The 16,352-nt window shown below is 37.5% G+C and overlaps 2 protein-coding genes across 2 annotated transcripts in view; one reads left to right on the forward strand and one right to left on the reverse strand.

Annotated features, from left to right (window-relative positions):
• Positions 1 to 16,352, forward strand: part of LOC135218623 (endoplasmic reticulum membrane-associated RNA degradation protein-like) — a 374,806-nt gene that overhangs the window by 350,157 nt on the left and 8,297 nt on the right.
• LOC135218498 (endoplasmic reticulum membrane-associated RNA degradation protein-like) lies at positions 9,273 to 10,788 on the reverse strand. The gene has a single exon (XM_064254851.1). The coding sequence runs from the start codon at positions 10,759 to 10,761 to the stop codon at positions 9,415 to 9,417; it is 1,347 nt and encodes a 448-aa protein (XP_064110921.1). The 5' UTR covers positions 10,762 to 10,788; the 3' UTR covers positions 9,273 to 9,414.

Here is a 16,352-nt window from a genome sequence, read left to right on the forward strand (position 1 = left end):
AAAAACAAGATTCAATGTTTTCCAATAATCGCCAGCTGCAGAGGTATCAGGAAGCAAAGGAAGGCCCGAACTAACTTTAGGCCGAGCACCGTCTTTCCAAAAGTCACCTCACAGGAGTCCTGCCGCACTCGAAAAATAAACAAACCACAATCGTTAACACGATAGTTCAAGCAATTAAGTGAGCGGGGAGGAGGCGAGAAACTATAGCGTAAACAAAACACTAAACACTTAACATTAACTGCCTTAAGAAATAATGTACTTAAAACTAGAACAAGGTTGACTTAAATAAATCGGAAAATTACGTTACTCTAATACTCGACAAGAAATGAAATATATAAAAAAAAATAATTATGATAAATAAATCCCTTAATCTGCTGTACTCACAACGCATGTTTCGTTGTTAACAAGGAATCACATACCACAAAACAGTAATGACCATATCTACTAAATAAATTGACAAACATGTTTTACAACGCACTATACTGTATTTCTTTGATAAAGAAGAAAACAAGTACTATAACAAAAGAGTGACGAGCATGATTCTCGAATTTTAAATAAATGAACGAGCATAATTCACAACGCACTAATTTCTTTGCTAAAAACAAATAACACCAATAACTACTCGATAGCACTAGAAAAAATAAATACCGGATAATACTTTTGCAAGTATCAATGGATGCCAACTGCACGTTGGTCAGGAGTAGAATGAGTTGATTAGTGCATCTGAACCTTCAGTTAGGGACTGTGGCAAACTGTGTTGCCAGCAGGGCTGAAGCTTGGGTCTGATGGTCAAGAGAGGTACCTGCTGTTAATCTGGTGACCTAACTTGACTTCACTTTCCTGTCCCACCTTACTGACCTCATAAGGTAAATGACTGCATTAATCCCCTGACCCAACCAGATAAAGCGTTTCCAAGCGGACGCTGGCCCTTGTACCGGCCCACCAGGCATTGCCCAAATGCCCTAAAGGCCAGTCCGCCCCTGCTTGGGAGTCAAATGTGTTTCGCCGTATCTAGTACTAGCCCCACGGGCTAGTACTGAACACAGCAAAATACATTTGACTCCCCAGGGGCTAGTACTAAAGAGGGCGAAATACATTTGACTCCCCAGGGGCTAGTACTAAATACGGCAAAACACATTTGACTTCCCAGGGCTAGTTATAAATACAGTAAAACTGTGTCACCGTGTTTAGTACTAACCCTCTGGGATCAAATAATCCTAAGCGAGTTAGTTATTTCACATATGCCCTAGCGATTTCATTAAATCCCAGATTGATTTCACATATTCCCTGTAACACGCACACATTTATATATATATAGTATATATATATAATATAATATATATATATTATATATATATATATATATATATATACATACATACATATAGACAACAATCCACGTGAAATCATGCGTGGAACAGAAATAAATTTACTGACTCACACCAGGATCGAACGCAGGTCTTTCAATTGAAAGATCTGGGGTTTAATCCTGATGTGAGTGAATGATAAATTATAATAAATAAATATATATATATATTATATATAATATTCCCTGTAAAAATTTAACACGCACACATTTATATATATATATATATATATATATATATATATTATTATATAATATATATATACATATAGACACAATCCACGTGAAATCATGCGTGGAACAGAAATAAATTTACTGACTCACCACCAGGATCGAACCCAGGTCTTTCAATTGAAAGATCTGGGTTTAATCCTGATGTGAGTTAGATAAATAAATAATATATATATATATATATATATATATATATATATATATATATATATATATATATAAATGACGTATTTTGCAAAGATCTTTCAATGCTCACACATTTTGTTTAGAATATAATACAAGCATGCAGCATTTTGCATAATTTTGTAAGAGCATGAGGTACCTGTAGGTACGAAGATGTGCTATTTCACCGTATAGTTCATTCATGATGGTAGAGTTGAACTGCAGGTTAAACTGATATTACGTGAAAAGTATAAACTTGGAAATTCAATAAAGTGCATATAACTTAACTACGATTATTTCCTTTGTTTTATCATAATTGCAGACAATACGTTTTTCAACTTCATCAAAGAAAATGTTGGTGTTCAAGGAAATGGACTCCATTTTGACATGTAGCGCAGGCAAATCCACGCGGATGCCACGGTTGTTAAGCAATCAACACAGTTGTGGGTCAATACCCTGTGCGTTGTCATTGACTACATCTGCGCAGACAGAACCTCGCGGGTGCAACCGCTGTGTGAACAGGGTCTAATTTTCTCAGGGATGGTGGCCAAGAACTTCTGCATGAGGTGTTTCTATTCCTCAATTCCTTCTTCATGCTTCTCTCTGTTCAATGCTTCTAGCCTATGGGCATATGTATAAGCCCACTTCTTCCCCAGCTTTATTTTTGCCTTCTGAAACCTATCGTGCTGCTTGTAGACCACACTCCCTTTAATTCTTTTCACCTGCCCAATCACTATCACTTTGACTGGCTTACCCTCACACATACTGCTATAACACATCTTCAAATGCCCATCTAGGAACTTTTCCAGCTGCTTCATTCACGCTCACTTTCATTCTCCCAACATTTTTGTCTACAGTACTTCTTATATGCCTCCTCCCTTCCCGATGTAAAATTTCTCAGTCCGGGGAACCTCCCCCAGGGACACCATTTTGGCGACTCTCCTCAGCCTCACTCAGTTCTTCACTACTACTACCACTTCTAATCTTTGTATCATCCTCAACTTTGAGTCCAAACTATCCCTCAAAATGTGGGAACTAGACTCATCTTTCCTCACTCCTTTCCCCTCTCTCTACTTCTTTACCTTTCTTTTCTTACTTTTCTCTTCCTCATCACTTTCACTCACCTAACTCATAGCATCCTCATCCATGGCGGGTAGCTACTTCCATTCTGTTCTCAGGTCTTTGAGACTTCTTCAGACTGGACGTCAGTGCTTGCTCAGAATCAATAAATGCATATGTTGTCGATAACCTTCTTCCTACTGGAGAGATCAACACCTAGTATTTTGTTTCTTTCCAACTTATATCTAACTTTATTTGTGACAACTGTGACGATATCGGGACTGTCTAGGGTTTAGTGTCATGTAATCCACTGTATCAACTTCTGCACCTTTTATTGTTTCATCAGATGCTACAGCCACAACGTATGCGATCAGCAACTCCATTGCAGACTTTTTATCGCTGTTCCTGTCTGTAGATAACTACAGTAATGGAGGGATGGGAGGAAGTGGTTTTTGTTCTTTTTTTGCCATCTAGCAGTTTCACGTGCTCTCCCTATGTTCCTTATTAGGGGTTGTTTCCCTTCCTCTATTTTTAACTATTCTTGTAACTCTGATTTCTTCCTTTCTATCAGGTGAGGTTGAAGAGGAGCAAGTAACTATACTCTTGACACACTCAGCAACTGCAGTTAAAAAAAGAAAAAAGACAAACAAGAATAAAATAATTTAAACCCAACACACACACACACACACACACACACTCTCTCTCTCTCTCTCTCTCTCTCTCTCTTAAAACAAAATAAAAAAGAAAAATATCAACCACATTCAGCCTACACACTCCCCTTACAAAAAGAATGGAAATCTCACTTCCCCTTTTTTTTTTTTTTTTCAAAATCCCTATCTATCTAGCATTCATACTCCAAAATTGGACCTTGACTTTGTCTCCATGGCCTCTCATTCATGACCTCTTCGTTACTCACTTCTACTCCAACCACGCTAGACTCGCCCAGCCTAGGTTCCAAATCATTCACACCAACCTCATTCAAACTCTGGAGACTTATGTCTGCTCCAACCTCATTAACACTGTACATGGCTTCCATCACTTAACTCTGCTAGGCTTCTGTTAGGCTCTGGCTCAGGTTATCCAAAATTCCCCCACGCTTACACACTGCTAATTCTTTCCCATTCATACTCACTTCCACACTCACTTTTTCACACTCTCACTCAAAGGAAATTTACGCACACTATCTATCGTTTTTCTCATGACTGTATTGTTCCAAATCTATCCAAATCTTGTGTATCCTTGTCCATTCTTTGTACACTCCAAGTTCACTCCTCCCACATTCTTCTCAAATCCCTCAAAATTTGCACAACCACCAAACAACACCAAAAGGGTATTTTCACTCATCACGTTTGCTGACTTCTCAAACCCTCCAAAATCAAACAACCCATCCCATTTACTCTCTCCAAACAATCCAGTAAATGTACCCTTACTCTTTCTACTTCTTTTCCTTTTAGACCTTCTCTTTCGTTCTGGCAGCGCTAGCTGTTTATCTCCCCAATTTATATCTTCTATTTCTTCACTCTTCTTTAACAACTTCTCGATGGGACGTTCCATTTGATTTTGGTGGTTCTCTCTATTTTCTCAACTGATTACTGTAATGCCCCGAACTTACGTGAGTATAAATATTTATGGCATATCCTTTGATGGGAAGTTGTGACTACATTCCTCTTTACCACCTTAAGCAAGACTGAATTTTTCAGCACTCCGACTCTTATACAGCGATCTGAAGAGTTGCCAATTGTGATAAAAGGAACTAGGAACATTTTTCCTGCATCCTTCAAACTGTATGGTGCCAATTCTTGAACATATATGTATGCTGCCCAGACTTGACCACAAAGCTATATGTAAACATATAATGTATGTATGATACCCCTTCACAAGGGTTAAGCGAACTTTTAAATTAATACGTACTATGTATTTCTCTCTTCTTTCCACCTTCCAACCTATCTATTTTTAGAAGTTCTCAACCTTATTTTTAATAAATTCTTTATTCTGTTTTTTACTCTTTGTTCTGAAATTCCTTTTCATGAACAAACAGTGCTTTGTATTTGGACTAATACAATTCTTAGTTATGTGTCTGTGATAGAATGGTGCATTTGTAATGAAAATTACATACAAATGGAAATGTAATCCATTTCCCTATTAAAAACATAGCTGCACTCTGTATAATAGGTCAATGAGGAAAAAAAATCCCCAAAATAGTTGGTCCATTCAGGATGTGCGCGATGCTAATGTATCATAACTACAGACAAACGAACGAACATCCTTCCTATGGCCTGGTATGTCAAACCCGGCTCTCATGAGAACCAAAGTAAATTATGTTGTCATAAAATGACCCACATGTCGAGGATGTGTGTTCGTCTCTCCCATACCAATTCCTTTCCGAGAGAAAACATTATTAACTTTGTATCACTTGCTCTCTGACTTTCCTCTTCGTAAGATAAGTCTCAACTTTCCTCTTCGTAAGATAAGTCTCTTCAGATCCTTCAACATGACAAATGTGAGAACTGAAATCTATCTAAGTCCATGCGAGCTGGCCAACGTGAAAGAGGGAGAGAGAGAGAGGTGCAAAATAGTGAATTCCTCAAGATGCTGATATGAGACACAAGTCGAAAACATGCCGATCACAGTGACAAGATGGTGGGCGCATTCCAGAGAAATTAGATAAACTGGCAAGGAAAGGTCACTTCAGGTCATTGATACATCTGCTAGATAAAATGTGTACATGGGGAAATGGAAACGCACAGAATAGACTAGCATGCGTGCATTCGTGTATTCAGTAGCGTGCACGTATCCATATGTCTGTTGGTCAGTCTACAAACGTACTTTTGTAAGACAAAATAGATAGAATAAAAACCCGTAGTGAGGCGATAAAGGGGACATTATCAGATATTCAATAAGTGTGGAAACTTGCCATAGAAGAAGGTGCTTGGAGATCCGACGTAAGGTAAAGTGAAAAAGACTGTGAAAAGTTATATATTTTATGTAGTGACATTTAGTTCAGCTTCTAGAAAAGGGAAGAGTGGTGAGACACTCATATTATTGACGAACTTTAACATTTCATTGTTTGATAATTATATTTTCATTTTCAAATGGATTCGAAGTCACCATTAAAAAAACAGATTCTCCAGACTTGTGTTGACAGTTATTGATAAGGACTAATGAATAGTCGGACAGATGTAGATAAGGGGGGGTACTTATCTAATATGATTTTGTGGAAGAGTAATAGTGATTTGATGAGATTCTTTGGTACTTTCTTTTATTCATTTATTCCATTTTCATGTTAGCTATTTTGGGAAATAAAGATTATATTTTTGTAATAGAGAGAGTTTGAATTTGCCTAGAGTTTTAATAATTGATTTTCAGCTAGCTACAGAGATGACACCATTGAAGGTAGGTTCGCTTCCCAGTTAGGAATTCTCTCCTATTATTTAGATGGGGGTCATTTTGACCCTCGGAAGATATATATATATATTATATATATATATATTATATATATATATAATATATATATTATACTATACATACATACATACATATCATACATAATGTATACATACATACAATACATACATACATACATATATATATATATATACATATATATATATATATATATATATATATATATATATATATATATATATATATTATAATTATTTGTATATTTTGTATATTTGAAATTAGAGCCCCTCACCTCCACAAAACAAATGGAAAGTTATGAACTTTTCTGCTATAGCCTATCTCCAAGTACATTATCTAAAGTTTCTATTAAGCTATTTTTCATTTTACATTTCTTGTATCTTCAGACTGAGTGATGGAGTTACATACAGCCATGGCTAACGACTCAGAAGAAATCAGATGGATTGACCTAATCCGGGCTATAACCTTCAGAGGCGCCAGGGATGCTGGCGCTTCCTTCATTTCACGTTCCTGAATAGCTAAATACATTAAAAGGGATGAATCCTTGTTAAAAGAAACTGGAACAAAAATCCAGATGACTGTCATCGCAAAAAGATTGAGAATCTTGGAAGGCCTGATGTCCTTTGTTCTCAGGAGTAAAAAGACATCATAGCTGAGGCAGTGGGTAGACCAAGAAAGTCTTTACATAAATTGGCCCTTGAACTAGAAACAAAAAGGGGAAAAAATCTGGTATCAAGCCATTTCATGTTATCAGCAAGCCCAACATCACTCAGCAACAGAGAGAAGACTCTGCATGGTTCATTTCTTAAAGATTGGGATGAAGCTGACTTTCTCCATGTTGCCGCATCAGATGAATTCTTCATTTACACAATCAAGAAGCCAATCATAAAAATGACATCATTTGGGCTAAAAAGTTGGATATCAGCGATGATGTGCTCTATTGCCAAGTTGTGAAATTTTCTGAATGTTTGGGAATTTTTCTCTTTTTCACAGCCAAACGGTTAATGTGGATCATCAAAGAAAAAGGAGTCATGGAATGGCGAATACTTCAGAGAAACTGTGCTTACTGGTGGAGTATTTCCTTTCCTCAAAGATCCTGAAAATGTGTTATTTGTTGAAGAAGTTACATATTTGCATGATAAGGCTCTTCAGACACAGGAACTGCTTCGAAACAGTGGTATTGATTTCTTCTCGTCAAGTGAATTTCAGGTAGCTCCCCTGACCTTAATGTGTGTGAAAACATTGGTAGTATCTTAAATGAACATGCTGAAGTGTGCAAAGTGAACTATGATGGTATACCAAGCCTCGACGACCTGCGAAGGGAGGTGACCGAAGTGTTCAAGGAAATGGAGTTTGAGTCTCAGCTTTTTTGCATTTTTCTGAAATCATACCCCTCAAGAATGCAGGCTGTGGTACAGGCAGATGGAAGCCACACAAATTATTAAATACTCAGAGGGAAACTTAAAATAAATACCTGTTATGAATTACTTTTGTTTTTGTCCACATTCGTGGCCTGTAAAGTAAATTTCTTCAGTTACTTACATTTTATCTTTTTTATGGTACAACAAAAAGACTGATTAAGGTTTTTCTCGCTCCCACCGAAGGTGGTACCTCGCCCATGAGTGTTGTTTTTCCTCTGTCCATGTATTTTTCGGCTGGATGCTTGTTTGGTGATTGGTGGGTCGTTGCCTCACTTTTGGTGGAGACCGTTGGCTGAGGATGGAAAGGAGTATGGATCCGGCTTATTATTTTGGAGGTTTCCCTGACCTAATTCCTGCAGGACGTTTTAAAAAGTTGGAGATTCTCTTGGAAGAATATACACTCTGAAGGCCTTGCTGCATTTGAGGACCCCTTTTCATCTGTATTACGGAGGACGTTGATGGTGTTCATCCTCTTAATTACTGAAGTCGCTGTGGAAGCTGCAGCCTTGTTGTTTGTGAAAAGTCTCTTGTGCCCTGATCGGGCGCCCTTCCTGCGTGCTGTAGAAGGTACTATATGTACTCCCCTTTATTTATGTCTCTGCATCTCTGGACCTGCCTACTGCCCTTGGGCCGGCATTCTGTCTTGTCCCTGGTCCTGCTTTCGTCCTGAAACCTCTTGAGTCGTGAAAAAGGCATGAATCTGTTCGGATAGCTGGTAGGTAAGGATATAAACTGGATATATTCATTATTGACGTTACTGACGCGGGTCAGTAACGACCGGAGCAGTTGATTGACAGTCGTGTGTGCGTTGAGTAGTGGTGTTATCGCCCGTATAGTGTCTGCATGCAACCACCTTTGATGTTAGATTAATTGTAATCTGTGATAACAAGTTATTTGTATTTATACAGATTAGTATTTCTGAGTAATTGCATAATCTAGGATGAAGGTTGTTTCTCCCTTTCATTATCTTCTAAAAATACATTTTCAGGACTTTCCAGAAATAGTCTGTTTTCCTTCCTCCTCCTAATTTCTGTCTCTTGTTCTATCGTGTGATTGATGATATTTTTAGTTAAAGGTTTTATTTTGTAAACCCTAATCAGTTTTTTGGGTTTTAACTTAAGATTTATTTATAATAAATACTAAAGTTTTGCTCAATATTTTCGTAATCCTCTTTGAATGTTGTTGCTGTTTTTCACTGTTTGGAGATCTTGCCCCTTGGCCTTAAATGCTAACCTTTGCGGCACTGATCGTTAAAAGAAAAGAGCCTGTCTTGCCACTTATAATACTTTTAAATAGTTGTGAGTAATGTTCATAATATATATAAAACAACATTTTAACGCTTTAAACCATCAGTGACTATTGCAGTACATACTTAATTTGTCCAGGCTAATTCAAGCTGAGAACAGCTCGTTTAAAATCTAAAGTTCTCAAATGGAAATATAGTTTACAACTGAGGTAATAAGGTTCAAAACTGTGTGGCCCAAATTTTCAGTGTTTCTCCTTCGGAAGAATAGGACGTGTCTCTATCTGTGGAGATAACAAGATCAATAAAAGGAGAATCATTAACATGACTATATACAAGTTCTACCTTAATTTACTAGAGTCAGTCAGTTTACAAAATATAGATAAATAAATAAAATAAAAAATAAATACATAAATAAAAAGCTTGATTATTTCAGTTTAACAATTATAATTTCCTTGTTACTGCAGTATTACTTCAGTTACTCAAGAATAAGAATTAAACAATTACTTTTATTTTCCATAATCCTTTTTAATATTTGCTATGTTATCAGTGGAGTTCTTCAGTGCTTCATCCCAACGATTCACATTTACATTGGTATGTGATACAATATTCTCTTGAAGTTTTAAAATTTTCCTGAGAGTTTTCAAAACATTAGTGATAGGCGTTTTAGTAGAGAGTAAATCATCCACTAACATGAAATGAGTATAAACCACTTGACATGTTGCATAACAGTTCAAGACTATGGTAGGAACTGCTGATAACTGCCTGCGATATGTTTCTCTTTGTCTGGATCGCAAAGTTTTATTGACATATTGCGAATATTTCACTCTTAAACTATCTTTTATGTTATCTAATACTAACTGTATACAGCACACAATTCTGTTACACAAGGATATGAGCTCAATTTCCAAATTGCTTCCGTACAGTACCCTGTATTTAGCCTCTTTGACATGCAACATGAAGTGACTCATTTCCAAAAATCCTTGAGCTCCACATCTGAGGCCAGTCAAAGCAAGGAAACTAAAGTAGTCAGGCATTACTCTTAAACTGCATGTTTCCCAGTCAGGATATTCTAAATCACTACATGACACTCTATCCCACTGTGACCACTCCTCTAGTTTTACTATACTTGAACTCAAATTTTTATGAAGGACTGCTTTTGGGTGATAAGCACATTGATAGTCCAACATGTAGTTTTTCATTAAGTGAACCAGGGATTTGGTTGGTAGAGAAATTTTTGACATATTACAGGAAAGCATCTGGGATATGGATTTTTTGTCGCAAAAGTGGGGACTACAGCTATCCAGTTTGCAATATGGTGTAACTGCTAATTCATCTGTGACCTTACACAACGAACTGTATTCATTACAAGCCTCTTTTTCACACCTCCAGTGTCTGAGAGAGAGAACAAGTAAACTAATGTATAAAGTATGATATGTAATATCTTTAGAAACATGATCAAGTTTGACCTCACCGTGACTTAGTTTATCTCTGACTCGAGGTCCATTCACAAAGTTCAGTATATCATGTAATGCTTCATTAAGCTTTTCGCCAATCAAAAAAGGAACTAAGTTCACCCTCATAGATTTACAACAACACACTTTCTCTGGTTCACATTTCAATGAAAAGTCTTCATCAAATACTCCAATTTTACAGTTGCTATGTGAATCTGCAACACACATCATTTCATGGTTTCTTCTTATACTCGGACCTGGCATACCTGCTTCTTCATTTTTATAATACAACTGCAAAATCTCATCAAATGTTGTATAGAATGATGAGTTTTCTGCAGTAAGTATTCTTGTAGCTTCTTCATTGACAACTGCAAACAAGCATCTCATGGAACATTCTAGCATGGGCAAAAGAAGCGTGAGGCACAAACCATATCTGCAAAAATAATTATGTTATTACCTACCCTGTAAGGATTTTCCTCAAATATAACATATTCAGCTACTATTAATAGGGCAAGATGTTATGTCTTCAAGCTGTTAATATCTATTACATATATATTACATAGAATTGCTATCTAGAAATATACCCAATGATGTCATTGTTGGCGGTTTTGCAATACATTACTTGCTAAGGTCTGCAATTCTAAAAGTACCTCAATCAAGCAAACATATTTGCCTTTGATAGCCGTGCACCTAGGCTGACAGTAAATCACCACATACGTATATATAATTAGCAAAAAATAGAGAAATGAATTAATATAATAAAAAATGTTTCTATTCTTCAGAGAAATAATGAAGTAGGGCAATGGTTTTATGTATAGAAGAAAATATCTTTCTTAAAAAATATGTGTATCAAACCATTCATTCCCTTAGCCAATACCAACATAGGTGGGGAGACAGCTGAGAAAGATAGAATATTCCTGGTTGAGATGATGTTATCAGGTGAAGTCCACTTGAGGATGTAAGATATTTAAAAGTTCAGGCCATGTGTCAGGGCCTAATGGCCCAGCAGGACTTATTTGAAAGTTGACAGGCTTACCAAATAAGCCAGGGCCAATTATATATTCAATTGGAAAGGCAGAAATCAAGGTTAGATAGCTGTGGCAAAGAAACTGTGAAGGATGGTGGTCAGTAATGGATGAAAGTAATGAGATAGTGAAACTGGGAGGAGAAAGGAGGACAAGAATATAAATGAATAAACTAATTTGTCTGAATAACCCAGTGGCAGACACCACAGAGCCGAAAGAAATCGAATCGAGATATCTGAGATCCAAGAGAAGCAAAACCTAGATTTGGTCAACTGATAAACTGTTTGAAGAATTCTCAACTGGCTGCAGCAAACCTTTATCAATTTTAGGGAGAGTAAACCCTTGCTGGACAGATAGGCAGTTCATTTATTATAGCTTCTCTATGTCGGGGGATATATTCTAGGAGAGACAACAATGAACAGCTGAAGTGGTACAAAAACAACTGGTAGTGGCGACAAAGGTAGAGCTATGACAGGACACAGGATTTCCATCTGCATGCTCCTGCCTTTCCAGAAAGGGAAATGGATCCTAAGGAATCATTTGGAATGTTCAAATGTCGAATCCTGGCAATGTTAATCACCCATCCATAGACTTAGATGCTTATTCTGAATATACACATACATACATACACACACACACACACACACACACACACACATATATATATATATATATATATATATATATATATATATATATATATATATAGGTAGGATGAATTTAAATATATTGCTGTCCTATGAAATGGTCAGAAATGAGTGTGGCGAACCATTGCATCTGTTGACAGTACTCTTCAAAATAACGATGTCAAGGGGGGAGAAAAATGTCTTCGTTACCGGGATTTGCTGCTGAAGGTCACCTTGACTAAAAATTGAGTTTGCAGTGGAAGTTTCCTCGAACGAAGTGTTCGTGTATGCGTCTGTTCTGATGGGCGGAACCAGCGAGAGATAAGTTTTACCTTTTGAGACTAGTTGCTTCTTGGATCAAGGAAAACCCTGTTATTTGTTTATCGAAAGTCATGAAATGAATAATGTGTTACGCCACGAACTCTTTCTGTGTATTAAACTCGTTCTGTATCATTTTGAAGGAGGGTGTGGCTTATGAGAAGTGCTTGTACATTTGTATATCGTTTTACCCTTCCTAGGGCTTTCCATAGAATTTTGGGGACATCGATCCAACCCCGGAGTGAAAATGGATGGTGGCGTGAGAAACCTTGAAAGAATCTAAGAAGATGGCCGTAAGAGAAGCAAGTGACACTTTTCCTCACTAATCTGTTTTTCTCAGTGATTGGATCCTTCTTTATTATGTGCCGGTGCCATAAACCCTTTCCTTCTCATGTTTGATTCATGAGGACTATTATCAGTTTGTTTTTGTGGACTCATAAAACTAGCAGACATAACGCCCATTATAGTAAGATTGTCCGTTTTAACGCCAAGAGTCGCTTCATCGGTTGCTGTGCAGGCTATAATAGTGTTTTGCTTGAATTTTCGATTACGGTTTTCCACCCATCCTTTGAAAGGGACGGAGACATATCGACCATTAGGGGGTGTGTTGGGGTGGGGGGTTATGATGAAACCCTATTATAAACCATCTTGGGGGTCCTGACAAATTTCATGCCCATCGGACACACCGGTTGGACGAGGTTGAATGACAGACGGACGGACATACATAACGCCTATTATAGCATGATTTATTGGCATTTCAGTTATGATATTTCCTTTTGATAAGCCCTAATTGTGTATATTGACGGTATAAAGAGACTATACTTTTGCTTTGTGACTATTTAATTTGTAGAACAAATATGTCGGAGTTGGGAGAAAAAGGGTCTCATTTTTCTGTTAATTTGTGGGAATTATTCAGTTACCCGGTTATTTTGCATAAACAACCCGTTTTCTATGTGTCGAGTTTGATTATCTTAATCTAGTTGTTCTCGTGATAGTTTGAATTTTGCTTATCTTTTAGGAGTAGTGTCTATTTTTGTAGTTCAGAGTTGACTTCAGAGACTAAATTAATTTTTGCAATTATCTTGTGTGTTGGTCAGCGATTTCATGTTGGTCATGCTACCATGTATTGTATAAGGGCTTTCATCCTCTTTACACATACACACACACACACGCACATACACACACACACACACACACACACACACACACACACACACACACACACACACACACATATATATATATATATATATATATATATATTATATATATATATATATATATATATATATATTTCATAAAAATAAGATTTTGGGTGCTCAAAGCTTCAGAGAAAGTAGTTTTAATAGGCATGTAAACTAGAGCACATCTTTATCAGGGCTGTGAATCACAGAAGGCAAACATGGCACCATCAGACAATGGTCCCATTGGAAAGAACATTTGCACTGATGTCTTCTCTCTCTTCAGGTTAGTGGAAAGGGAATTCATATGATCCATTCCCCAAAGAAAAAGAACTGTGGTAGTACCTTGTCTATGGCTTTGAAGGTAGAAGACTAGATCAGATAGGTTTAGGCAAGATTTTTATGGAATAAACTGACATGGAGTTTACTGGGGAGGTTTACAGGTGATCAAAGATCCCCATCCACTCTTGTTGGCCATTTCAGGAGTTAAGAATCTGTCTGAGGTCACATATGCTATTACTTACTGAAATGCAAAAGTCAACAGCTGAAATGAGGAAAGGAAAGGGTGTCTTAATGACTTCACCTTCCATCTGAGCAACTTTTAGAACAAATTTGCATGAGGAGACACCCAAAAGTAAAAGATCTTTTGCAAACAATGGCTTGGAAAGACCATCCAGGGACTATCCCTTCATGATTCATGATAATAACATATAGCCTAATTTGATCCTCAAATTCTGTCAGACCTAACAGGACTGCCTTTACTTCTATACTTCGTGGTAGCTTAGTTGATTTTCCTTGAACTTCAGAGGGTGGTGGTTTTGAGTTTCAAACTTTGTTCACGGCATGGTCAGTTTCACTGGCAAAACAGCCTAACTGTCCCTGTGAGTTAAGTATTGGAGGTGGGAGAGGACCTGGGGGAACCCATGGTCCTGCCTTCTGAGTCATGATCAACCACTGGCTGGTTTTGCCTGGTCCTAGACTGGGTGGATATGGGTTTTGGGCACTGTCATGGTAATTGCTTTATAGCAAAGAATTACGAGTTAAAGGAAAGGAAAAACGCATCTTTGAGAAGTTCTGCAGCACGGAGGCTTTCGCGCGTGTTGGAGGCGCCTGTTCTCATGATGGTTCTACAATCGGCAGGAGTGTTGTGGAATTTGACAGGCGCCGACGTGACGTGAGGAATGCCGTGATTTCTGATGCAATACTTCGTTGAGATTCTTCTAAGAAGTTCTGGTAATGTCGGGAGCCTGTGATGTTCGCTGGTAAGCCACGCCCCCAGGTTGCCGTATAAATACGACTGACGAAGTAGGAGGGAGCAGATCATCAGTAAGAGTCACAGATCAGATTATCAGTGAGAGCCCAGCAGCAGAGATCAGAGATCATCAGAGAGAGATAAGAGAAGAAGGAACAGACGAAGGATCAGAGAGGAAAAGGTGCTTGAGAGTTTGATCGAAATCTGGTCAAGTCGTCCAGTCAGGGAGAACGACCGTGGTATTTTCGACGTTGAGCAAGCCTTGAGAGAGGAAACTTTCTACAAGAGGTTTCAAGGAGTTCCTGCCCTTCAAGTATCAAGAATAGACATTATTTTCTGCAATACGGAGTCAAGAAGACGTCTACAACTACAGTTCTCCTTTTGTGAAGCCACCGCTTCAAGCATAGATCTCCGACAGCGCAAAACTTGCCAGCAAGTATTAACATTACCTCACTGTTCCCCCAGTTCATGCAGTGTAAGATTTTACTTTATGTAAATAGGAGACACCATTCTGCATTTATCTTTGTTAGTAAGCTTGTAAATAAACCTTTGTTCTGTTAGTGTTTCTTTCTATATTCGTATCCCAAGTTTCAACTGTTGGTGTTGAATTCTTTTTGTTTATTTTCATATTGAACTTGGACCGGACCTCTCTCGGGGTTCCTAACAGGCACTGATCACATTTAAAAATGTTAAGTCTCCAAGACATTGTGTATCAGTACAATGGCCTTTCTTTTGCATCTGCTGCTCATGAACGACCTTTAAAACCGTTCATGCATGTGAATTGAAGATTCGACTTGTTTGTTGTCCAGGAGCTACATGCCATGTCTGAGAAAATAGAACCCAACTTGCTGAACAAGTTTAGGAACAGAAGCAGGGTACCCTGGAAGTTTTATCGACATCAGTGCAGGTTCTCCTTTTTTGGAAGGCAGTGACTACATGTTTTGGTGATGAATTTAAGGAATCCACAAGCTGAAACAGATCTGGAAAGACTCCATGAAGCATTGGCCATAGGGAGCTCCTTTCATCTTTTGTCAGTTTTGATGTATGTTCCTTGTTTACAAAAGTCCCCTATTGACTCTGTGCTAGAATATTTAAGTAATGTACTTGTATTGCATGAATTACCTATGTCCGTTAGTCACATAATTTCACTGATTAAGTTGTGTATTTGTGATTGCAGATTTACTTTTAATGGAGAATATTACCAATAAATATTTGGTATGACCATGGGTAACCCCTTATCACCTCTTCTTTCAAACTTACATATGGAATTCTTTGTAAGACAACACCTCCTGAATATCATACTTGTCCCCTTAAAATAGTTCAGATATGTAGATTACATCTTAGTAGTGTTACCTGTTGGTATCGATGTAAATGATTTATTGTCTAAATTGAATAATTTAGTGCCATCCATAAAATTCACGGTTGAAATTGAAAATAATGTCATCTCTTTCCTAGATGTATTGATACATAGAGAATGTTTCCAATGTAAATTCAGTATTTATAGGAAACTCACAAATAATTTAACATATGTACAGCTCATCTCCGCCATGATATTTAAGTGTAAAGTTTGTAACAGATTGCTATGTTAAGA

This window comes from Macrobrachium nipponense, chromosome 9 (genome assembly GCF_015104395.2).
Source record: "Macrobrachium nipponense isolate FS-2020 chromosome 9, ASM1510439v2, whole genome shotgun sequence".
NCBI classification, from domain to species: domain Eukaryota; kingdom Metazoa; phylum Arthropoda; class Malacostraca; order Decapoda; family Palaemonidae; genus Macrobrachium; species Macrobrachium nipponense.

Bases quoted from the DNA above. Each gene is read 5' to 3' on its own strand.
- LOC135218498 (XM_064254851.1), bottom strand. From the start codon at position 10,761: ATGCTAGAATGTTCCATGAGATGCTTGTTTGCAGTTGTCAATGAAGAA.